General features: G+C 60.3%; 1 protein-coding gene across 1 annotated transcript; it reads left to right on the forward strand.

The window, feature by feature from the left end:
* Positions 1-1084: 1084 nt before the first annotated feature.
* ORAI2 (ORAI calcium release-activated calcium modulator 2) lies at positions 1085-23381 on the forward strand. Its single transcript, XM_064166211.1, has 3 exons — positions 1085-2853; positions 8045-8285; positions 20946-23381. Exons 2-3 carry the CDS (start codon positions 8058-8060, stop codon positions 21489-21491), a joined length of 774 nt encoding a protein of 257 aa, XP_064022281.1. The 5' UTR covers positions 1085-2853; positions 8045-8057; the 3' UTR covers positions 21492-23381.
* Positions 23382-24314: the final 933 nt, after the last annotated feature.

Raw genomic sequence — 24314 nt, forward strand, 5'->3', positions numbered from 1 at the left:
GAGATAGATGATCAGTAGACGGCAGCCTGGCTTCCTCAGCCCTCCCTCGCTCCAGGAGCCTCCTCCATGCCTCGGCAGAGCCCAGCACTGCCTCCTGGCTTATGTAAGTGGCAGCTTCTTGCTGTGTATCTAATGACTAACAAAAGCCCCTCTCCACCCCGCTGCACCCAGACCTCGGTGGAAGGATGGGGAGGTGCAAGCTCCAGAGCCAGTAACACTCGGATCGATGAGGGCTTTCCCTCCACTCCCAGCTATGAATTTCAGGAGCCGCAGGATATCCTCTCCCACGTAGGCAGGATCCCCCCAGGATCACAGCCCTGATGCCGTTAGAGGGCCACAGCCCCGTTGGACTGCAGCACCTCCCGGACACCAGCCCTCCCCCGGACCACGGCATCCCGGGGCTGGATCGGGTCCAGCTGGGCATTGCCTTCCTCTGGAACCGCCAAGCGCATCCGCAGGAGGCCGGCGGAGCCCCCGGCGGCGCTGGTAGCAGCGGCGCAGGAGCCCGGCGGAGCCCCCGGCCCCGGTGCCGCTGGCGGCTGCCCCATGGCCCCGCCCCCTGCGCGGCAGACCCAATGGGCGCCGGTCACGTGGCGCGGGCGGGGCCTGTGCCCGCCCCCCCATTTCCTGTGGGTCACGTGGCGGGGGCCGGCGTTGCCTTGGCAGCGGCGGAGGCGGCTCCGGCTGGCGGCGGCGGCAGAGCTCCCGGGGCGCCGCGTCCCACACGGCCCGGCCCGGCCCGGCCAGCGCGGTGAGCTACGGACCGCCCCGGACCCGGGGGCTCGCGTCCTGCCCGAGGGGCTGCATCCCGTTCTGTGCGGTAGTGGGGTTCATCCTGCCGGGGGTCCCGTCCTGTGGGGTAACGGGCTCCATCCTGCCCGGGGTCCCGTCCTGTGGGGTAACGGGCTCCATCCTGCCCGGGGTCCCGTCCTGTGGGGTAACGGGCTCCATCCTGCCCGGGGGTCCTGTCCTGTGGGGTAACGGGCTCCATCCTGCCCGGGGTCCTGGGTCCCGTACAGCGGGCTAACAGGCTCCATCCTGCCCAGGGTGCCGTGCAGTGGAGTAACAGGCTCCATCCTGCCCAGCGTCCTGTGCAGTGGCTGCCCGAGGTCCTGGGTCCCTGCAGTGGCATAACGGGCTCCATCCTGCCCGGGGCACTAGGTCCCGCCCTGTGGAGTAACAGTCTCCATCCTACCCCGGGAGTTGGGTCCCGTCCTGTACAGCAATGGGCTCCATCCTGCCCGGGTGTTTGGGATGTGGGGGTTCATGCTGCATAGGAGTGCTCCTGGAGGAGGGGGTGCTCATCCTGCCCGGGGTGCTGGGGCTGGAGAGGAGAACTGCTCTTACCAGGCCTGGATGGGGCTTGCCCTGCTTGGAGTTGGGGATGCATCCTGCCCTGGTGGGGAGAATTCCCAGCCTGAGGTGCTGGGGCTGCGTTGGAAGGGTCCTCTGTGAGCAGGGAAAGGGTCCTGTCCTGCCCGGCGGTGCTGTGGCCCTCCTCTGGAAGGCAGAGAGTGGTCAGCTCTCAGGGGTCCTATCCTGACCCGGGGGATCTCACAGAGGGGACACTGCCAGTCTGCAAGGCAGGGCAGCCCCCGGTCCTCATCTGGTGCTGTTGTAAGAGGGATCCCAGCTGTGGGGAGGGAGCGAGGGGGGTCCCATCCTGCCTGGGGAGGCGCAGGGGACCCTCGGTGTGCTGGAGCTCCCAGGCAGGGTCCTGGCTGGAGAGGATCGTGTCCCGAGGGTGCTTTTGGAGGGGAGATGCTCACAATGGGGTCAAATCCTGCCTGGGCTGTGCTGATGCTGCCTGGGAAAGAGGAGGGGAAATCCTGCGCTCAGGGAATGAGTAGGCTCTTGGCTGTGGTGGTGAGGAAAGGGGCAGGGGTCACATCCTGCTCAGGGGTGATCCCCAGCTTGAGGTGTGCTGCTGTGGAGGTGTTCACAGCCGCTTGGGGTAGGGTCCTGCTGGGGTAGTGGTGTGGTTGTGAGCACTGGGCTGGGTGATCACAGAGGTCTCTCCCAAGCCCAGCAGTTCTGCCTGGGTGCTGAGGTACGCAGGGGTGCTGCTGGGGGAGGTCCCAAGCCAGAAGAGCCCCTGGGAGGGAACTGCCTGTAGCAGAGAGGGCCTGAGCTTGCTGCAGAGGGGTGAGCAGTGGGGCATGGGCTTAGGCTGAGCCGCAGCCTGCAGGGTCTGGCACTGTACTGGGCAGAAGGGTGCTGGTACCAGCACACTGCCCAGCCTGGGGTGTGGGGCAGAAGCCTGGGGCCAAGGTGGGTCCCAGCATCCCAAAGCCAGGCAGAGGAGCGGTGGCAGCGCTCCGGGGGTGCTGCTTCAGGGCAGGCTGGCAGCGGGAGGGGGAGCCGCAACTCTGGGTCTGTCTGCTTGTTCCCTGCTCCGAAGAAGACCCCCAGCGGGGGCTTGCAGCTGCGGGGGGGCAGGGTGAAGGTGCTCCAGCCCAGGACAGCCTCTGAGTGGGGTGGCGATGGCAGAGAGCTCCCTTTGCCGTGCGGGGGAAGGCAGCCAAGGCGTGGCCGGGGCGGCCTTGGCTGCAGCTGCCTGCTAGGCGCAGGGCTCCTGGGCAAGTCTCAATCCTCCACCCAAAAGATGACAGCCCCGGGGGGTAGAACCCTGTAGAAGAGTTATTTCTGCAAAAGCAAACATCCTAAACCTTGAACACTGCGAGGCAGGAAGGTGAAACCTGCAGAAGACCTCAGTCCTGGTGCAGAGAGCTGCCCGGGAAGCGTTCCCAGAGGAAAACCCCTGGATCCACAGGCGTGTGAAATGCTCCTCCGGTCTTGTGTTTCAGCCCTTGGAGCCCTCCAGCCAGACCCTCCATGTCCATAGCCAGCAAGGTGAGTTGACAGAGCAGTTAGCTGCTTCCCCGGGCTGCCTTTGTGCCGCTGGAGCTGTTTACTGCCTGGGGAACATCTCTGCAGCAGCTCCAGAGTGAAAATTCAGCCCCGTGGTATTTTTAGTTTGTTTTTCCTAGGGAGAGAAGCAGTCAGATTGGGTCCTCCTGCTCTCCTCTCTTAACCTCCCAGTCCATTTGGCTCTGCAGTAGAATTTCTCTCCCCTCCCCTCCCCGGGGGCGGGGGTTGATGCTTTCCTCGGTGTTCTGCTGGGGGGTGGTAGAGGCCACCCAAGTCCCAGCTGAGCTGCATACATTGCAGAGTCCACACAGGATGTTGTCACAGGAAACTCTGCTGGTAACCCTGCTGCTCCCTGCAGGGCTCTGCTCCTGCCCCCTCAGAGGCTTGCAGAGAGCTCTGGGGTTCTTTTTGTCCCCCTCTGTCCCTCAAATAGGTGAGTCTTGCCTTTTCTGGCCTTGCAGAGCAAAGTAGGGCAGAGTTCTCCCTGCTACTCTCTTCTGGTTTTTCATTCCTCTCTGAAAGTTTCTCTAGGATGTTTTCTTTTGAGGGGGGGAGGGGAGGATTGGTTTGCTTTGTAATAACTTGGAACTCCTGAGTAGGTCTGGAGCTATCCCAGAGTGTTCCAGGGGATGTGACAGAGGCCAGAACCTGCCCCAGGTCTGGAGCCTTCCCTGAGTGTTCCAGGGGATGTAACAGAGGCCAGAACCTGCCCCAGGTCTGAGTCCTCCAGGGGATGTAACAGAGGCCAGAACCTGCCCCAGGTCTGGAGCCATCCCTGAGTCCTTCAGGGGATGTGACAGAGGCCAGAACCTGCCCCAGGTCTGGAGCCTTCCCTGAGTCCTCCAGGGGATGTAACAGAGGCCAGAACCTGCCCCAGGTCTGGAGCCTTCCCTGAGTCCTCCAGGGGATGTAACAGAGGCCAGAACCTGCCCCAGGTCTGGAGCCATCCCTGAGTCCTCCAGCAGATGTAACAGGCCAGAAACTGCCCAGAAGTTAGCTGCCACCCTTGAAGTTATTCACAGCTTCCCAGATTGCATTGGGCAGGAAGGAACCTTCCAAGCTGCTCCTGTCCAGCCCCTCTGCAGTCAGCAGGGACACCTCCAACTAGAGCAGTCTGCCCCAGAGCCACAACGAGTCTGATGTTAAATGTCTCTCAGCCACGGTTCTGGGCAGCCTGTCCCAGTGTCTCACCACTCTCATTGTGCAGAACTTCCTCCTAAAATCCAACCTGACCCTGTTCTGCTCTGGTTTGGCAGAACCACAGGTCGGTAGGGGTGGGAAGGGACCTGTAGAGCTAATGAGTGCCAGCCCCCTGCCAGAGCAGGCTCAGCTGGAGCAGAGGACACAGAGAAGCACTGCCCCTTCTCCTGTCACTCCAAGCCCTGCTGAGCAGCCCCTCCCCAGCCTTCCTCTAGGTCCCCTTCAGATCCTGAATTGCAGCTCTAAGGCCTCCCTGGAGCCTTCCCTCAGGCTCTCTGCATCTTAGGCTGTTCTTCATGACTGTGTTGGGCCCTAGGAGTGATGGTAGGAGGCAAAGGGAACTCCAGGTCATACAGCTCAGTTCTGTGTGCCCAGCAAAGGTGATTGGACAACCTCCCTGCTGAATGCAGGGGTTTGGATTAGAGGACCTTTAAAGGTCCCTTCCAACCCAAACCAGTCTGGGATCAGGTTGGAAGGGACCTTAAAGATCATCTGCTTTCAACCCCCTGCCCTAGGCAGGGACACCTCCCACCAGCAGTTTGCTCCCTGCAGCCTGGCCTTGAACACCTCCAGGCAGGAGACAGCCACAGCCTCCCTGGGCAGCCTGTGCCAGGCTCTCCCCACACTCACTGCAAAGAATTTCTTCCTCAACTCCACTCTCCCTCTCCCAGCTCAAAGCCATTGTCCCTCATCCTGGCACTCCCAGCCCTTGTCCAAAGTCCCTCCCCAGCTCTCCTGGAGCCCCTTCAGGTACTGGAAGGCTGCTCTGAGGTCTCCCTGGAGCCTTCTCTTCTCCAGGCTGAACAGCCCCAACCCTCCCAGCCCTCTGATCAGCTTTGTGGCCTCCTCTGGACTCGCTCCAGCAGGTCCATGTCTCTCTTAGCCTGATGCTGTTGCCTGCATCCCAGTTCTGTCTGAGGAGGGTGGACCATGAAGCCCACCACAGCAGCAGGGCCAGACAAGCTCGGAGCTGCCAGGCTTTATCTGCTGCTGCAGTCTGTTATTGTGTCTGGAGCAGCTTTGTCGTGGGCACGGAGCTGTGGGCAGTCGGTGTCCTTCTTATCTTTGCCACTTCCCCGGGGCTCGCTGCAAACAAGGCTCTGCTGCCTGGCACCATGTGGGCTGCTTCCAGCGCACAGCCTGCGGCGTGCGGGCGGGGCTGGGGCGCAGCAAGGCGCAGCAAGGTGCCCGTGCCCTTGAGCTGCGGTGCTGGGACTAATTAGGAGCACGGCAGGTGTGGTTCTGGGCATGCATCTGCGAGGAGGAGCCGCTGGTAGCCAGGAGGGTCTGGTGCGGAGCAGCTCCGCCGTGGCCGCCTGCCAGCGCCCTGGTGGTCGGCGGCAGAGCGAGTGGGAGGACTCGGCAGGGAGCCGTGGGCTGCCTTTCTCGGGAGGGCTGCGCTGAGCATCCAGGCTCGGATGTTGGTCAGAGTTGGGAAGTCTCTGCTCCGAACGTGGGCTGAATTCTGCTGCGTGCCCGTGGCGCTGCGGCAGCTGCCTGCCTGCGCGGTGCAGTGGGCAGGAGGCGGCTTGGTCCCTGCGCTTGTCCCTGCTGGCCGCTGGGGCACGCAGCACCTGAGGCACTCTGGCTGCCTGCTTCCAGCTTTCGGTGGGGCCTCTTAGGCTGAACAGGAGGCAGCAGTGTGCCCAGGTGGGCAGCAGAGCCAGTGGCATCCTGGGCTGGCTCAGGAGCAGTGTGGGCAGCAGGACAAGGGAGGTTCTTGTGCCCCTGTGCTCAGCACTGCTCAGGCCACCCCTGCAGTGCTGTGTCCAGTTCTGGGCTGGTCAATTGCAGAGAGCTGTTGAGGTGCTGGAAGGTGTTTGGAGCAGGGCAGCAAGGCTGGGGAGGGGCCTGGAGCACAGCCCTGTGAGGAGAGGCTGAGGGAGCTGGGGGTGTGCAGCCTGCAGCAGAGGAGGCTCAGGGCAGAGCTGATTGCTGCCTGCAGCTGCCTGCAGGGAGGCTGTAGCCAGGTGGGGTTGGGCTTTGCTGCCAGGCAGCCAGCAACAGAAGCAGGGGACACAGCCTGGAGCTGTGCCAGGGCAGGTCTAGGCTGGATGTTGTTAGGAAGTTGTTGTCAGAGAGAGTGATTGGCATTGGAATGGGCTGCCCAGGGAGGTGGTGGAGTCTGTGTGGCTGGAGGTGTTGCAGCCAAGCCTGGCTGGGGCACTGAGTGCCATGGTCTGGTTGGTTGGGCAGGGCTGGGTGCTAGGTTGGGCTGGGTGAGCCTGGAGCTCTCTTCCAGCCTGGTTGATTCTGTGACTCTCTTAGGATGGTAGATTGGATTTTGCTTGGAAAAGAGATTTAAGGTCATTGGTTCTCACCCAGTGCTGCCAGGGCACCGCTAAACCATGGCCCTCAGCACCACTAAACCATGGCTTTGAAACCCCTGAAGGGATGTGGACTCCATCACTGCCCTGGGCAGCTTGTTCTGGGGTTTAACAACCCCTTGGGGAGAGAATTTGTTCCTCGTGTCCAGCCTAAACCTCCACTGGAGCAGCTTGAGGCTGTTCCCTTTCGTTCCATCGCTTCCTCCCCCACCTGTCTCTGACCTCCTTTCAGAGAGCTGCAGGGATCAATGAGGTCTCCTCTCAGCCTCCTCTTCTCCAGGCTGCACACCCCCAGCTCCCTCAGCTGCTCCTCCCCAGCCCTGTCCTCCAGACCCTTCCCCAGCTTCATTGCACTCCTCTGGATCTGCTCCAGCCCTTAGTGCCCTTCTGGGAATGAGAGGCCCAAACCTGACCCCAGGGCTCAAGCGGTGCCCTCCTCAGTGCCCAGCAGAGGGGCACAGTCCCTGCCCTGCTCCTGCTGGCCACACCATTGCTGACCCAGGCCAGGCTGCTGGTGCCCTCCTTGCCCCCCATTGGACACACTGCCACTCTTGAATCAGAAGATGCTGAAGCTGCCTGGAAAGCAGCTCTCCTTTCCCTTTGGGATTGTCCTTTCCTTTCCCTGTGCTGCCAGCTACCCGGATTCCTGGTCAGACATGTCTGGGATGTGGAGCACGAGCAGCTCAGGAACTTCCCCTTCCCCCTGCAGAAGCCTGGGAAGTTCATCTGTCCCTGCAGAGCATCCAGCTCTGGCTCTGCTGGGGAGGTCTTGGCAGGGGCTGTGCCTGTCTGAAGCGAGCTGTGGCGAGCAGGGCTTTCACTGGGGAAAACTGAGTTCCAGGGAGCCAACTGAGTTCCAGGGAGCCTAAAGGTGCAAGCTGCTGTTAGTGGTGCTCTGGGGAGGTGCTGTTAAGTTCATGGCAGCTTAAACCCCAATGATCAGATGTGGCCCTGCCTGCAGAGTGTCTTAACGTAAAGCAGAGTGAGGAAGGTTGAGATGCCAGCTTTGAAAGCACCAGGCTGGATGCTGCTCAGCCTGCCTGGGCTGCTGGAGCAGCTCCTGGCTGTACTGTGGCACCTTTCCTACTCCTCACCATCCTTTTGAGCACTTAGGAATGGTCCTTTCTCTGCCCTGTGCCCTACAGGTGTGGTGGCTTTCGGTCACAGAACCTTAGAGGCTGGAAGGGACCTGCAGAGGTCACCCAGTCCAAGCCCCCTGCCAAAGCAGGACCATGCAGGGCAGTCCACACAGGAGTGCACCCAGCTGGGTTTGGGAGGTCTCCAGAGAAGGAGACTCCACAACCTCTCTGGGCAGCCTGCTCCAGGGCTCTGTCGCCCTCACTGGGAAGAAGTTTCTCCTCGTGGAGAGGTGAAGCCTCCTCTGGTCCAGTTTGTAGCTCTTGCTCCTCATCTGATTGCTGTGGACCACCAAAACGAGCTTGGCCCCCTCCACTTGACCCCCACCCCTCAGCTCTCTGTGGGCAGTGATCAGCTCCCTCTCAGCCTTCTCCTCTCCAGACTAAGCAGCCCCAAGGCTCTCGGTCTCTCTGCGTCGCTCCCCTGCCGGCCAAGGCCAGCTGCAGGCAGAGCAGCCGAAGCCTGTCCTGCTGCTGCCCCTTGCTGACGGTGTCCTTCTGTCCCCTCAGCACCTCTCCCACCATGACGTCTGAGCTCAACGTGCCGGTGGATCCCTCCACCCCTGCCTGCTGCTCCGAGCCCGGCACCAAGGGCATGGATTACCGGGACTGGGTCCGCCGCAGCTACCTGGAGCTGGTCACCTCCAACCACCACTCCGTGCAGGCCCTCTCCTGGAGGAAGCTCTACCTGAGCCGAGCCAAGCTGAAGGCTTCCAGCAGAACCTCTGCTCTGCTCTCTGGGTTTGCAATGGTATGGAAACCTTGGAGCCTCGCTGCGGGGCAGGGAGCCTTGGCTTCTCCACAGCCCCTCTCCCGTCCTCCTCTCCCACCCCCAACTCCCACACTGTCCTCTCCCACTCCCAACCCCCATTCCCACCCCCCTCCCCCCCCCCCCACACCATCCTCTCCCACCCCCAACCCCCTCTCTCATCCCCCTCTCCCACCCTCAACCCCCTCTCTTATCCCCCTCTCTCACTCCCACCCCCCTCTCTCATCCCCCTCTCCCACCCTCAACTCCCTCTCCCATTCTCCTCTCCCACCCCCAACTCCCACACTGTCCTCTCCCACTCCCAACCCCCATTCCCATCCCCCTCTCCCACCCCCACACCATTCTCTCCCACCCTCAACCCCCTCTCCAGTCCCCCTCTCCCACCCCCAACTCCCACACTGTGCTCTCCCACTCCCAACCCCCTTTCTCATCCCCCTCTCCCATCCTCAACCCCCTCTCTCATCCACCTCTCCCACCCTCAACCCCCCTCTCATCCCCCTCTCCCACTCCCAACTCCCATACTCCCCTCTCCCACTCTCAACCCCCTCTCTCATCCCCATCTCCCACACCCCTCTCTCCCATCCCCAACCCTCTCTTTCACCCCCCATTTCTCCTACCCTCCCCTTTACCCCCCTTCTCACTCCCCCTTCCCCACCCCCTTCTCCCTTCACCCTCTCCCCCCCTCCCACCCTACCCCTCCCCTCCCCCTTCTCCCACCCCGCAGAGCTGGAGGGGCGTTGGGGGTTGCCTGGCTGCAGCTGGCCTGGCTGGACACTTACTCACCCAGGCTGCTCAAGGCCTCATCCAGCCTGATTTTAAACACTTCCAGGGGTGAGGCACCCACAGCTTCTCTGAGCAGCCCCTCCCAGTGTCTCCCCACCCCCGCCGTGCAGAGCCTCTCTCTAATGTCTCATCCAGCACTGCCTTCCTCCCTGAAGAGCCAGGACTTGTTGTTGCCTTCTGAAGTGGCAGCAGGCATCTGCCTGGGGGCTTTTAGCTTGGCTGCTGCTGCAGGATTTGAGTCTGGCTCTCCGGAGGCAGCTCAGCTCCATCAGCTGCCTGGCAGCCAACCCACACACTGCCAAGGCAGCCAAGCACTCACCAGGCTGAGCGCCTGGGACCTGGGCTCTCCTCCTGCCCCCAGGCAGTTGGTTGCTCACAGGAGGTTGTGCTTGGGCATGGAGCTCCCCCAGCCCCGGGGCCCTGATGGCTGCACTTTGGCTACAACAACCCCATGCAGAGATACAGGCTGGGGTCAGAGTGGCTGAGAGCAGCCAGACAGAGAGGGATCTGGGGGTGCTGATTGATACCCACCTGAACATGAGCCAGCAGTGTGCCCAGGTGGCCAAGAGAGCCAGTGGCATCCTGGCCTGCATCAGCAGTGGTGTGGCCAGCAGGAGCAGGGAGGTCATTCTGCCCCTGGACTCTGCACTGGTTAGACCACACCTTGAGTGCTGTGTTCAGTTCTGGGCCCCCCAGTTTAGGAGGGACATTGAGATGCTTGAGCGTGTCCAGAGAAGGGCAACGAGGCTGGGGAGAGGCCTTGAGCACAGCCCTACGAGGAGAGGCTGAGGGAGCTGGGATTGGTTAGCCTGGAGAAGAGGAGGCTCAGGGCAGACCTTATTGCTGTCTGCAACTACCTGAGGGGAGGTTGTGGCCAGGAGGAGGTTGCTCTCTTCTCTCAGGTGGCCAGCACCAGAACAAGAGGACACAGCCTCAGGCTGTGCCAGGGGAGATTTAGGCTGGAGGTGAGGAGAAAGTTCTTCCCTGAGAGAGTCATTGGACACTGGAATGGGCTGCCCGGGGAGGTGGTGGAGTCGCCGTCCCTGGAGCTGTTCAAGGCAGGACTGGACGTGGCACTTGGTGCCATGGTCTGGCCTTGAGCTCTGTGCTAAAGGGTTGGACTTGATGATCTGTGAGGTCTCTTCCAACCTTGGTGATGCTGTGATACTGTCCCAGAGCTTCTCTTGATTTCTGAGGGTGCTTCTTCAGGTCCTGGTATCTGACACCAGGTGCAGGTTGGGTCACAGGCTGCATAGCCTGAGCAGGGAGATCATGTTCTAGGCTGAGGCCCTGCAGCCCCAGCCCTGATGGCAGAGGGCTCTGTGGGCTGAGGGGAGCCAGACCTGATGTGCTCTTGTCATTGCTGCCTGTGGGGAGCAGTCCCGGGGCCTGCCCTCCTGAGCAGCTCTCAGCTGGGATCCAGGAGCTGCTTGTGTGGGTCAGAGCCAGGTCAGGTAAGCAGGAGGCAGTCTCTGGTCCTGCACTTGGGCTCTTCTGAGCTGTGGTGTGAGCAGAACACAGCTGTGGGCAAGGACAACCCCAGGGAGCAGCACAGGTTGGGGACTGAGCTGCTGGAGAGCAGTGAAGGGGAAAAGGATCTGGGGGTGCTGGTGGGTGGGAGGGTGCCCATGAGCCAGCAATGTGCTCTGGGGGCCAGGAGGGGCAGTGCCAGTCTGGGCTGGATTGGAAGGGCTGTGGTGATCAGGGTGAGAGAGGTTCTCCTGCCCCTCTGCTCTGCCCTGCTGAGGCCACAACTGGAGTCCTGTGTCCAGCTCTGGGCTCCCAGTTCCAGAGGGACACAGAACTGCTGGAGAGAGTCCAGCACAGAGCCACAAAGGTGCTGGAGGGAAGGGAACAGCTCTGTTAGGAGAGCCTGAGGGAGCTGGGGCTGGGAGCAGAGGAGCTGAGAGGTGCCCTCAGCAGTGGTGATCAATGTGTGCAGGTGAGTGCCAGGAGCTGCAGCCAGGCTCTGCTGGGGGATGCCAGTGCCAGCACAAGGGGCAGTGGTGGGAGCTGAGGCAGAGGAAGTTCCATGGAGACCTGAGGAGGAATTTTTGCCCTGTGAGGGTGGCAGAGCCCTGGCACAGGCTGCCCAGGGGGGCTGTGGAGTCTCCCTCTCTGCAGATCCTCAGACCCTGCCTGGATGTGTTCTGTGTGACCTGCTCTGGGTGCTGCTGCTCTGGCTGAGCTCTGGAGGTCCCTTCCAGCCCCTGACCTTGTGTGATTCTGGGCTGTGTCTGTGGGAACCTCTTCTGGCCTCCTCACCACTTCTTGCTTACTGAGAGGGAGACCTGAAGCCCGTTTGGAGAGGGGGATGGGGGTGGGGATGGTGCTCAGGAAATGGGCAGGTCTGGCGGCTCCTGAGGTCTGTCAGCTGCGTGCAGAGAGGGCAGGGGTGGGTGGGTGAGTGTGGGGGGATGTGAGGATGTTGCATCCTGCAGCTCAGCAGCTGGGGGAAGACAAACCTCAGGCACTTCCCAGAGAGCTTCCCTTGTTTCCCCTGAGCTTCTTCCGCTGCCTTTCCTCCCCCAGCCTCCCACCAGGTGAATCATCTGCAGCACTCTGGGGTGCAAGGTTGGCCACAGAGAAGTGGAGGAATCATGGAATGGAATCACAGAACCCTCCCAGGCCACCTTCTCCAACCCCCCCTGCAGCCAGCAGAGATATCCCCAGCTAGATCAGGTAGCTCAGGGCCACATCGAGTTTGACCTTGAATGTCTCCAGGGATGGGACCTCCACTGCCTCTCTGGGCAACCTGTGCCAGTGTCTGACCACCCTCAGTGCAGAACTCCCTCCTGCTGTCCAACCTAACTCTGCTCTGCTGCAGTTTCAAACCATTGCCCCCATCCTATCACCACAGCCTTTGTCAGAGGTCCCTCCCCAGCTCCCCTGTAGCCCCCTGCAAACACTGGAAGGCTGCTCTGAGGTCTCCCAGGAGCCTTCCCCAGGCTGAACAACCTCCACTCTTTCAGCCTATCCTCATCCAGAGGTGCTGCTGCTCCTTCAAGGAATCACAGAACCCTCCAGGCTGGCAAACCCCTCAGGAGTACCAAGCCCAGCCCAGAACCCTGCTCTACAAGAGTCACCTTAAACCACAGCCCCAAGCACCACATCCAACCCACTCTGGAACACAGCCACCACCTCCCTGGGCAGCTCATTCCAGTCCCTGACCACTCTCTCCATGAAAAACTTCTTCCTAACCTCCCCAGGCTCAGCTTGAGGCCATTCCCCCTTGTTCTGTCTCAGTGACCTGTGAGCAGAGCCCAGCAGCAGCCTCTGCACAATGTCCCTTCAGGCAGCTGCAGACAGAACTCCATCATCAGCTTGTGTCCCTTCCAGCCCCTGATGTCCTGTGACCCTGTGATCAGCTGGATCACCTCTGTAGCCTCCTCTGGACCCACTGCAGCAGGTCCATGTCCTTCCTGTGTAGAGGACTCCAGAGCTGGACACAGAGGTGCAGGAGAGGTCTCAGCAGAGCAGAGGGGCAGAGTGCAAGCAGGGAGCTCAGTGGGAGCAGGCTGTGGGGAGAGAGGAGGCCCTCAGCTGCTCAGTGCTTTCCACCGTGGGTGTAGGTCAGTGACCAAGCTCCTCTGCTGGAAGGGCAGAAGCTCCCTCCTTGGTTTGAGGAGGCCAAAGGCTCTCCTGCAGGTTCCTTTCGCTGCTGCAAGGCCACTCCCATGCTCGTCCTTTGTGCCTCTGGGCTCCTCTGTCCTTTGTGCCTGCTGTCATTAGCCTGATGGAGAAGCTGAGGTTGGGGTTGTTGTGAAATGATCTATCAGGGGTCAGATCTCAGCCTGGCTACAGGAGCAGCTCCCCAGGCTCACAGGATGTTTGGGGTTGGAAGAGACCCAAGGAGCTCATCCAGTCCAACCCCCTGCCAGAGCAGGACAATGCTGACACAGATCACAGAGGAACACATCCAGACAGGCCTGGAAAGGCTCCAGAGAAGGAGACTCCACAGCCTCTCTGGGCAGCCTGTGCCAGGGCAAGAGTTGCCCCTTGTGCTGAGCTGGAGCCTCCTGTGCTGCAGCTTCCATCCACTGCTGCTTGTCCTGTCCCAGGCAGCAGTGAGCAGAGCCTGTCCCCCATCCTGGCAGCCTTCAGATACAAACATTGATCAAATCCCCTCTCAGTCTGCTCCTCTCCAGACTGAGCAGCCCCAGGTCCCTCAGCCTCTCCTCCTCAGGCAGTGCTCCACTCCCCTCATCATCCTCACAGCCCTCTGCTGGACCCTCTCCAGCAGTTCCAGTCCCTCTGCAGCTGGGGAGCCCCAAGCTGAAGGCAGTGCTCAAGATGAGGTCTCAGCAGGGCAGAGCAGAGGGGCAGGAGAACCTCCCTGGCTCTGCTGGACACACTCTGCTGAATGCCCCCCAGGACCTCATTGGCCTCCTGGCCCCCAGGGCACATTGCTGTGCCAGGGATGCTCTCCCCCAGCACCCCCAGGGCCCTCTCCTTGGGGCTGCTCTCCAGCAGTCACCTCCCAGCCTGGACTGCTGCAGTTCATTGTTGCTGCCCAGGTGCAGGACTCTGCACTTGGCCTTGTTGAACAGGCTTGGGCTGTGCTGTGTCACCAGCAGTGGGACCTTGTAGCCCACTCCTGCTGTGGGGCTGAACCATGAGGTGGCAGAGCACTGGGACAGGCTGCCCAAAGAGGTGGTGGAGTCTCTGCCTCTGGAGACTTTGTTCCTGTGTGATGGTTTTAGGAGATCTTCTTCTGGCAGGGAGTTTGGACTCAATGGAGCAGGTCCAGGGGAGGCCACAGAGATGATCAGAGGGCTGCAGAACCTCCCCTATGGGGACAGGCTGGGAGAGTTGAGGCTGTTCAGCCTGGAGAAGGCTCCAGGGAGACCTCAGAGCAGGCTTTCAGTACCTGAAGGGAGCTCCAGGAGAGCTGGGGAGGAACTTTGGACAAGGACTGGGAGTGCCAGAAGGAGGGAGAATGGCTTTGAGCTGGGAGAGGGGAGAGTGAGAGTGGAGATGAGGAAGGAGATTCTTGAGAGTGAGGGTGGGGAGAGGCTGGCACAGGCTGCCCAGAGAGGCTGTGGATGTGCCCTGCCTGGAGGTGTTCAGGGTGAGGTTGGATGATGAAATTTCACCTGTCCAAGCTGGTGCTGAACACCTCCAGGGCAGGGGACATCCACAACCAAAGATTGCCCAGGGAGGCTGTGGATGTCCCCTTCTCTGGAGGTGTTCAGCACCAGCTTGGATGAAGTCCCACCTGTGCTGGTGGGAGGTGTCCCTGCCCCCATAGCAGGGCAGTTGGAACTAGCTGAGCTTTGAAGTCCCTTCCAACCCATTCCATGAGTCTTGAGAAGTCCTTTCCCACCCTTGTGACTGTGCCTCTGTGATTATCAACCCCTGCCCCAGGAAATGGTTGGCAGCCTTTGGCCAGAGCTCAGGATGAACTCTTTGACTTCTTTTCTCCTTTGAAACCTGCTTTCAAATGGAGCCAAACAAACACAGAGCTCCAAGCCCTGGCAATGATGATGCTCAGCAGCTCAGCTGAAGTTCTGCAGGAAGGAATTCTCTTCATCAGCCAACTCCTTCCCAGCTGGTCAGACTGGAGCAGTGGAAGCAGAGCTGTCCCCCTGGCATTGTTCCTCCACTTGGGGCATTGGGCAGGCAGAGCTTCCAGAGAGCCACAGAACCACAGACTGGCTTGGCTTGGAAGGGACCTCAAAGCTCAGCCACTTCCAACCCCCCTTGCCACAAGTAGGGGCACTTCCCACCAGCACAAGCTGCTCAAAGCCTCATCCAGCCTGGTCTGGAACTCCTCCAGGCAGGGCACATCCACAGCCTCCCTGGGCAGCCTGTGCCAGTCTCTCCCCACCCTCACTCTCAAGAATCTCTTCCTCATCTCCACTCTCACTCTCCCCTCTCCCAGCTCAGAGCCATTCTCCCTCCTCCTGGCACTCCCAGTCCTTGTCCAAAGTCCCTCCCCAGCTCTCCTGGAGCCCCTTCAGGTACTGGAAGGTTGCTCTCAGCCTTCTCCAGGCTGAACAGCCTCAACTCTCCCAGCCTGTCCCCACAGGGGAGGCTCTGCAGCCCTCTGATCATCTTGGTGGCCTCCTCTGGACCCTCTCCAGCAGTTCCAGGTCCTTCTTGTGTTGAGAACTCCAGAGCTGGAGGCAGTGCTGCAGGTGAGGTCTGAGCAGAGCAGAGGGGCAGGATCCTCTCACTCACCCTGCTGCTCTCCCTGCTTTTAGTGCAGGCCAGGCCGTGGTGGCCCCCTGGGACCATTGCCTCTCTCCTAAGAGCATCCCTCTGGCTGTGGCTGAGAGCAGAGGAGTGATTTGGAGCTGACTGCTTTCCCTGAAGCCCTGTGTGCCTTTAACTCTGCAAACAAATGTCACCAGGGCTTGGCTGTCCCTTTATTTACTTCCTTGTCAGCGTGGCTGAGCCAGACCAGTCCCATATTGGCTGGGAGCTGTTAGGAGCTGGTGGATATTTCAGCAACAGGCAGTGGCTGTGAGCCAGCTCCTCCTGGCCAGGCTGCAGCACAGTGGGAGCCTCCCTCCCTGCTCACTGCCATCTCTGCTGTTGCTGGCAGACCCAGGAGGAGAGCTCCAGGGCCAGGTCTGGCTGAGGGGAGGCTGCAGGTGGAGGAGATTCCCAGGGAGTACAGGAAGCTTCCTGAATGGTTTTCCCAGATGGAAAGAAGAGCTCTTAGTGCTAATGAGGCTCCTCCACACTCCTGCAGAGAGCAGAGGGTGTGCATTTCAGGCCCCCTGGCAGATCTGCTGGGGTGGTTGGCAGTGTCAGCAGCTGCCAATGCCATCTGTGTGCGCAGGGCATGGTCTGTGCTGAGCTGTTTGGTGTCCTCCTGCCTGGTGGAAGTTGCTCAAGATGAGAATCATCCTCATTGTGGTCAGAGCACTGCTGGGAGAGAGCCTCACCCTGCACACCACTGCACTGCACTCAGCTCTCAGATCACACAAGCAGGTTGGAAGAGAGCTCCAGGACCATCGAGTCCAACCTCTCACCTCACAGCTCCTCGTTAACTAACCCCTGGCACTGAGTGCCTCCTGCAGCCTCCTCAACACCTCCAGGCACACAGACTCCACCACCTCCCTGGGCAGCCCATTCCAATGCCAATCACTCTCTCTGACAACAACTTCCTCCTAACATCCATAGAATCACAGAATCAGGCAGGGTTGGAAGGGAGCACAAGGAGCAGCCAGACACAACCCCCTGCCATGCCCAGGGACACCCTACCCTAGAGCAGGCTGCACACAGCCTCAGCCAGCCTGGCCTCAAACACCTCCAGCCATGGGGCCTCAACCCCCTCCCTGGGCAACCCATTCCAGCCTCTCACCACTCTCATGGTGGCAACCTGAACCTGCCCTGGCACAGCTCCAGGCTGTGTCCCCTTCTTCTGTCCCTGGCAGCCTGGCAGCAGAGCCCAACCCCACCTGGCTACAGCCTCCCTGCAGGCAGCTGCAGGCAGCAATGAGCCCTGCCCTGAGCCTCCTCTGCTGCAGGCTGCACCCCCCCAGCTCCCTCAGCCTCTCCTCACAGGGCTGTGCTCCAGGCCCCTCCCCAGCCTTGCTGCCATTCTCCAAACACCTTCCAGCACCTCAACAGCTCTCTGCAATGGAGGAGCTCAGAACTGAGCACAGCACTGCAGGGGTGGCCTGAGCAGTGCTGAGCACAGGGGCAGGAGGACTGCCCTGCTCCTGCTGGCCACAGGAGATGTTCTGAGTGCTCACAGCTCCACCCAGCCTGTGAGCCTGGGGCCCAGCAGGAGCCTTCTAAAGCTTAATCAGGGAATCAAAGGATGGTTTGGGTTGGAAAAGCCCTTTGAGCTCCTCCAGTCCAACCATTATCCAGCTCTCTGGGGCTAAACCACTTCCCTCTGCACATCTCTGCCTCTTTGAAACACCTCCAGGGATGGGGACTCCAGCAGCTCCCTGGGCAGCCTGTCCCAGTTTGTGAGAACCTTTCCAGTCCAGAATGTTCTCCTCATATCCAAGCTCAGCCTCCCCAGCTGCAACTTGAGGCCATTTCCTCCTGTCACTTGTCACTAGGGAGAAGAGACCAAACCTCCCCTGGCTTCAACCTCCTTTCAGGCTTGGAAGGGACCCTCAGAGGTCATCTTGTCCAACCCCCTGCAGTCAGCAGGGGTCTCTCCAACGAGGTCAGGTTGCTCAGGGCCCCGTCAGTGTCACCAGGGGTGAGGCTTCCACACTTCCCTGGGCAGCCTGCTCCAGTCTCTGACCACCCTCATTGTGCAAAACTTCCTCCTGGTGTCCAACCTAACCCTGCCCTGCTCTGCTATCTGCAGGACTGAGGAGCTCTGCCCTCGGCCTCCTTTTCTCCAGGCTATGGCTGGACTCAGTAACCTTAAAGGTCTTTTCCAACCAAGTCAATTCTGTGATTCTTAAAGCTAAGCCCACACTGAAGTTCCTCATGGCTCAGCACAGTGCTCAGCACCTTCCAAGCTCAAGCCCTTGGCACCTTCTGGGAAGAGGAAAACTGCCTCACACTGCAGATTAATACCTGTGCAGCCTGAGCAGCAGCTTTAGTGGCTTCTGAATGGGTTATGTCTGCTTGGCCTCACTTCCTTCATCCTGGCCAGGGGATGAGTGGGGTAGAGCTGAGGGGCCTGGAGCAGCTCTGGGAGGAGCAAAGGCTGAGAGCCCTGGGGCTGAGAGCCTGCAGAAGAGCAGCCCCAGAGGGCAGCTGAGCAATGCTCAGCAAGAGCTGAAGGAGCTGTGGGGGGCAGGAGGCTGAGGCCAGACTCTGCTCAGTGGTGCCCAGGGACAGGCCAAGGGGCAGCAAGGGGCACAAAGTGTCAGGCAGGAGGTTGGCTGTGCAGAGGAGGAGCAAGTTGTTTGTTGTGAGGGTGCTGGAGGCCTGGAGCAGGCTGCCCAGAGAGGCTGTGGAGTGTCCTTGTGTGGAGAGCTTCCAACCCCCCTGGCACTGTGCTGCTGGGCAAGCTGCTGTGGGTGCCCTGCTGTAGGAGTGAGGCTGGGCTGGATGCTCTCCAGAGGTCCCTTCCAGCCACACCCTGCTGGGATTTGCACAAGGAGCCATCCCAGCCTTCCCCTTTCCAGCTCTTGTTGGGGTTACCTGAACTCCTTTTCTGCCTTGCTGCCCTGGCTGCTCCTCAGTGTTTGTCCCTGCAGTGCCTCTTAGGGAGCCAGCAGCTCAGTGTCAAAAGTTCATCCCCTGGCACAGCTGAAGGCAGCCCTGGGCAGCAGCTTAGGCTGAGAAGAAACATCTAATTAGCTGCTCAGCTGTGCTGCTGCAAAGGGCAGCAAGCAGAGGTGGCTGTGGTGGCATCAGCCAAGCCTTCAGCTTTCCTTCAGCCTGCCTAATGCTGTGTCCATGGAGCTTGCAGCACCCAGCAATGAACAGCTCATCGGTGAGGGACAGCAGAGTGCTCCACCAAGCCATGGCACAGAGTGGGTCTGGTCCCCTCCAGCACAGGGAACTGCAAAGAGAACATCTGCAAGGAGCTGTCCTGTGCTTCCTTTGCATGGGCTGGCAGTGGGTGGTGAGGCCACTCCTGCCCTCCTGTCCCCTCCTTTGTGCAACAGTCCCAGCATGGTGAGGTCAGAAGGGACCTCTGGAGATCACCCAATCCAAGCCCCCTGCTCCAGCAGGGCACCCACAGCAGCTTGCCCAGCAGCACAGTGCCAGGGGGGTTGGAAGCTCTCCACACAAGGACACTCCACAGCCTCTCTGGGCAGCCTGCTCCAGGCCTCCAGCACCCTCACAGCAAACAACTTGCTCCTCCTCTGCACAGCCAACCTCCTGCCTGCCAGAAGAAGGAGCAGGTGGTTCTGCTCTGGTGAGACCTTACCTGCAGAGCTGTGTCCAGCTCTGGAGCCCTCAGCTGAGGCAGGACATGGACCTGATGGAGTGGGTGTGGAGTAGAGACACAAAAAAGATCAGGGGCTGAAGCAGCAGGGGCTGGGGGAGCTGCTCTGGGGACACCACCTGCAGGGCTGGGGCCAGCTATGGGGACCCCCAATACAAGCAAGACATGGAGCTGCTGGAGTGGGTCCAGAGGAGGCCATGGAGATGATCAGAGGCTGGAGAAGCTCTGCTGTGGGCACAGGCTGAGGGAGCTGGGGGTGTTCAGCCTGGAGAAGAGAAGGCTCCAGGCAGACCTCAGAGCTGCCTGCCAGTACCTGAAGGGGCTCCAAGCAGGCTGCAGAGGGACTGCTCCCAAAGGCCTGCAGGGACAGCAGCAGGGGCAATGGTTTGAAATGAGAGCAGAGCAGATTGAGATTGGATGTGAGGAGCAAGTTCTGCCCCAGGAGGCTGCTGGAACACTGCAGCAGGTTGCCCAGGGAGGGAGTTGAGGCCTCATCCCTGGGGATATTCAAGGTGAGGCTGGGCAAGGCTGTGAGCAACCTGCTCTGGTGGAGGATGTCCCTGCTGAGTGCAGGGGGTTGGGCTGGATGAGCTCTGGAGGTCCCTTCCAGCCCAACCTGTTCTGTGGCTCTGTGCTTTGAAGAGGACACCCCCACGAGCCTGCAGCTGCCCCCCCGTGCTGAGTGGGGCACTGAGTTCTGAGCTCTCCAGGGGAGAGGCCTGAGGCTATAAATAACTCTTCTCTGGGCATGTTTGTAATGGCAAACCTGCAGTCCTCTGAGAATAGAAAGCAACTATTTTAGCTTAACTTAAAGCAGCTCCTGTGCCTCCCATGGCAGGGTGGGGAAGCCTTTGCTGTGCCTGGCCAGCACAGCCCCTGGCTCTCGCTTCCCTTGGCGTGACCACATTGAGCCTTGCCTGACAGCCAGGCTGGTGCCAGGCTGGCAGCTGCCTCCCAGCACCTCTCACTGAGGAGTTCCTTTTTGGTCACAACAACCCCAAGAAAGTGTTCCCTTTTGACCATAGCAACCCCAAGCAGTACTACAGGCTGGGGCCAGAGTGGCTGAGAGCAGGCAGGCAGAGAGGGAGCTGGGGGTGGTGGCAGAGAGGAGCTGCAGAGGAGGCAGCAGTGCCCAGGTGGGCAGCAGAGCCAATGGCATCCTGGGCTGGCTCAGGAGCAGTGTGGGCAGCAGGACAAGGGAGGTTCTTGTGCCCCTGTGCTCAGCACTGCTCAGGCCACCCCTGGAGTGCTGTGTCCAGTTCTGGGCTCCTCCATTGCAGAGAGCTGTTGAGGTGCTGGAAGGTGTTTGGAGAAGGGCAGCAAGGCTGGGGAGGGGCCTGGAGCACAGCCCTGTGAGGAGAGGCTGAGGGAGCTGGGGGTGTGCAGCCTGCAGCAGAGGAGGCTCAGGGCAGAGCTGATTGCTGCCTGCAGCTGCCTGCAGGGAGGCTGTAGCCAGGTGGGGTTGGGCTCTGCTGCCAGGCAGCCAGCAGCAGAAGAAGGGGACCCAGCCTGGAGCTGTGCCAGGGCAGGTCTAGGCTGGATGTTGTTAGGAAGTTCCTGTCAGAGAGAGTTATTGGCATTGGAATGGGCTGCCCAGGGAGGTGGTGGAGTCTGTGTGGCTGGAGGTGTTGAAGCCAAGCCTGGCTGGGGCACTGAGTGCCATGGTCTGGTTGGTTGGGCAGGGCTGGGTGCTAGGCTGGGCTGGCTGAGCTTGGAGCTCTCTTCCAGCCTGCTGATTCTCTGATTCAGCTGTCTGGTGGGCTCCATGCAGCTCGTATGGCTGAAGGCTGCAAGGGTGGAGCTGTGAGGTCAGGAAAGCAGAGCACAGGAGCCTGCAGACCTCAGGCAGCAGCAGATCTGTCCCCTGGCGCTCCTGCTCCGGGCTGCCTCTCTGCACAGCACTTGAGTGTGTACTTGACCTTAGGTGCTCTTCCTGCAGAAAGATGCTTTCCTGGGTGAAAGCCTTGACAGGAGGAAGAGGAGCAGCTGCTGCTGACCAGCTTTTTGTTCCTTTCCCTCCCCAACCTCTGCAGGTTGCCATGGTGGAGGTGCAGCTGGAGGTGCAGTACAAATACCCCCAGATGCTGCTGATCGCTTTCAGCGCCTGCACCACGGTGCTGGTGGCCGTGCACCTCTTTGCCCTCCTCATCAGCACCTGCATCCTGCCCAACGTGGAGGCTGTCAGCAACATCCACAACCTCAACTCCATCAGCGAGTCCCCCCACGAGCGCATGCACCCCTACATCGAGCTGGCCTGGGGCTTCTCCACCGTGCTGGGCATCCTGCTCTTCCTGGCCGAAGTGGTGCTGCTCTGCTGGATCAAATTCCTGCCCGTGGGCTCCATCCTGAAGAACGAGACCAGCAGCGTGGAGAAGCCCAGCGGGCACGCGGGCTGGCAGTCAGCCCTGGTCTCCACCATCATCATGGTGCCCGTGGGGCTGATCTTTGTGGTCTTCACCATCCACTTCTACCGCTCGCTGGTGCGGCACAAAACGGAGCGGCACAACCGGGAGATCGAGGAGCTCCACAAACTGAAAGTGCAGCTGGATGGGCACGACAGAGGCATGCAGGTGGTGTGACAGAGGGGCAGAGCCTGCTGCCAAGGTCTGCTCAGCCCCCAGAAAACCATAACCCCCCTTCTGCTTGTGGGTGAGATGCACCAGTGATGGATTGTCTTGAGGCTTAACCATGTAACCGCTCCTTGCCTGCCGTGCCGCGCTGCGGGTTTGCTGTTTCAGGTGCTGGGGCTGCTGGCCTGTGTCTGATCCTGCACATCTGTCAACTTAAGGTGACACTGCCACGGGGTTTGAGGGCAAAACAGTTACCTTCACATTGGGTCAAGGTAGCCAAACCAAACCAAACCTAACCTGGGTTTTGTACAACTTGCCGAGAGCCGAAGCGCTTCAACTGTCCATAGCGCTGCGTGTGCAGGACCTGCCTTAGCCGCAGCACTCCCTGGCTGCCAGGGCAGCAGCTCATGCATGGAGCTGAACTGGCTCATGTGGCTCTCTCCAGCTGACCTGAGGACATCCAGGACAGCACAAGAGAAGCTGTGAGTGTTGGATCACCTTTGCTCCAGAGCAAGTATTCCCATCAAGACATAACCAGGAAGAAATCAGCCTCAGCTTTGCTCTTCTTCCCTCGCTGCTCCTTCCTTTCCTTCCCCCAGCTCAGGAGGCAGAATGTCAGGCTGGCAGGAGGCAGAATGTCAGGCTGGCAGGAGGCTGGGAACTTCTGTCACACTTTCTTCAGCAGCATCTGGCACTTGAGCTTGAAGGAATGCCAAGATCATGGGGGGGGGGGGGGGGAGGTCTTTTCTCCCCAGAGTGCCCAGGGAAGGCTTGCAGGTGGTTTAGTTTTAACAAGGACATTCTTAAAGTGGAACAGTGGCAGCGACTTGTAATGAGGCAAAGCTCTGAGGGACTGGAAGCAGAAGTTTGCAGAGGTGAGGGGTGGCTGGCAGCACGTTGTGGAAGTCTGTCTCGACGTCATCTTCATTCCCCTGCTCCTTGTCCTGTCTTTTGCCCAGTCTGCTGGAGAGAACAAACCCCAGCCCTGCCTGTTGCATTTGGTTTGGCTCTCTTTGGTCAGCTGCAGCATTTGTCTGTCCAAACCAAATGCATCCTCCCTCCACCGGGGCGGGCAGCTCCTCTGGTGGAACCTGGAGCTGCCAGGGAGAGTCTGACAGAGCTGGCTGCAGCTGTGTGCCCCTGAGGAGCCACCACCTTCCACTTGGCAGCAGCAGCAGAGGAGGTGCCGCTGGCCATGCCTGCCTGGCTTGCCGCGGGGAGCTTGGAGCGGCTGCAGGGATGCTCTGCCGAGCGCTGGTGGCTTTGTGGAGGGCAAAGAGTGCTTTGCAGTCACCAGCCCTTGGGAGGGACAGCCACACATGAGCACAGCGTCCTGCCCTCACCCTGCCCTCTCCTGCTCTGACCTCGGCGTTGCCATTTGGGAGCCTCCCAGGCTGTAAGGGCTTCTGGGGCCACGAAGAGTGTTTGTCGTCTTCTGTGTGACCCTGCTCCCTGCTTGCCCTGGGGTTTGAGAGCTCCCACGGCAGCGAGTTCCGTGTCAGCCTGCCAGGAGGGAGGGAGCACACAGCTCCCAGTGCAGCTGGGCAGGGACAGTCCCTTCCATTGCTCTCTGCCGGAGGGGCCGCGGGAGGGCAGCTCCCATGCCTTTGGTTTACAGGCGAGCCTGAGCCTCGCCCAGCAAGCTGCTTGGTGCCCTCCCTGTGGCTTTCATCTGCTCTTCTCCCTGCAGCTGGCATGTCCCATCCCGGCTGATGGCAGCACAGAAAGGCCTCTCTGCCTGCTGCAGCAGCAGGCTGCACTTCTGCACCGTGCAGCTGAACCAACCCAGGAGAGTCCCCTGCAGGCGGCCAGGCAGGAGCCTCCCCGCGTCGCCCCGGGAGCCTGCCCTCTTCTCCCTCCTTTTTACCCTAATAAAAACGAAAGGTTTACACAACAAAAGTCAGAGCTGAGTTTTCTGCCAAGAGTGAATCCTGCTGGGTTCAGGGGGTTTTTGGGCCTCCTACTCCAAGCAAGGCATTAAAAGGCTGGAGCCTGGCCAGAGAAGCTGAGCACAAGTCCCTGAGGCATGGCTGAGGGCACTGGGGCTGGGCAGAAGAGAGGAGACCTCAGCAGCCTCTGCAGCTCCCGCAAAGGAGGCTGGAGCCAGCTGGGGGCTGGGCTCTTCTCCCCCTCTACTCTGCCCTCCTGAGACCTCATCTTGGATACTGTGTTCAGTTCTGGGCTCCCCAGTTGCAGAGGGACAGGGATCTGCTGGAGAGGATCCAGCGGAGGGCTGTGAGGATGATGAGGGCACTGGAGGGCATGGCTGATGAGGAGAGGCTGAGGGCCCTGGGGCTGCTGAGTCTGGAGAAGAGAAGACTGAGAGGGGATTGGATCAATGTTTGTAAGTGTCTGAGGGCTGCCAGGAGTGGGGACAGGCTCTGCCCACTGCTGCCTGGGATAGGACAAGGAGCCTCAGGCTGTGCCAGGGGAGGTTTGGGTGAGACTGTAGGAGCATTTTGTTCCCAGCAAGGGTGCTCAGGCACTGCCCAGAGAGGTGCTGGAGTCCCCACCCCCAGAGGGGTTTAAACTCCAGGTGGGTGTGGTGCTGGGGGGGCTGGCTTGGTGTTAGTGGCTCAGCAGCAGTGGTGGGGCTGTGGGCTCTGGGTTGGTTGGACTCGGTGATCTCCGAGGTCTCTTCCAGCCTCAGCTGTTCTGTGTTTCTATGTCACACAGAGGCTCTTCTGCAAACAATGTTTCTAGTGTGAGGCCAGAGCAGAGAGGACGAATCTCTTCCTCCTCTGTGGTCCAGCATCAGCAGCAAGCAGCAGTGCTCTGTGCTGTGGAGCTCAAAGGTTGATGAGCCACTGGGTGCAGTGAAGCTCCCCAATG

The sequence above is a fragment of the Pogoniulus pusillus genome, chromosome 27 (assembly GCF_015220805.1).
Source record: "Pogoniulus pusillus isolate bPogPus1 chromosome 27, bPogPus1.pri, whole genome shotgun sequence".
NCBI lineage: Eukaryota > Metazoa > Chordata > Aves > Piciformes > Lybiidae > Pogoniulus > Pogoniulus pusillus.

Coding starts and splice junctions, on each gene's coding strand:
- ORAI2 (XM_064166211.1), top strand. CDS start 8,058: ATGACGTCTGAGCTCAACGTGCCGGTGGATCCCTCCACCCCTGCCTGC. Junction 8,286..20,945: donor TGCTCTCTGGGTTTGCAATG/GTATGGAAACCT, acceptor CAACCTCTGCAG/GTTGCCATGGTGGAGGTGCA.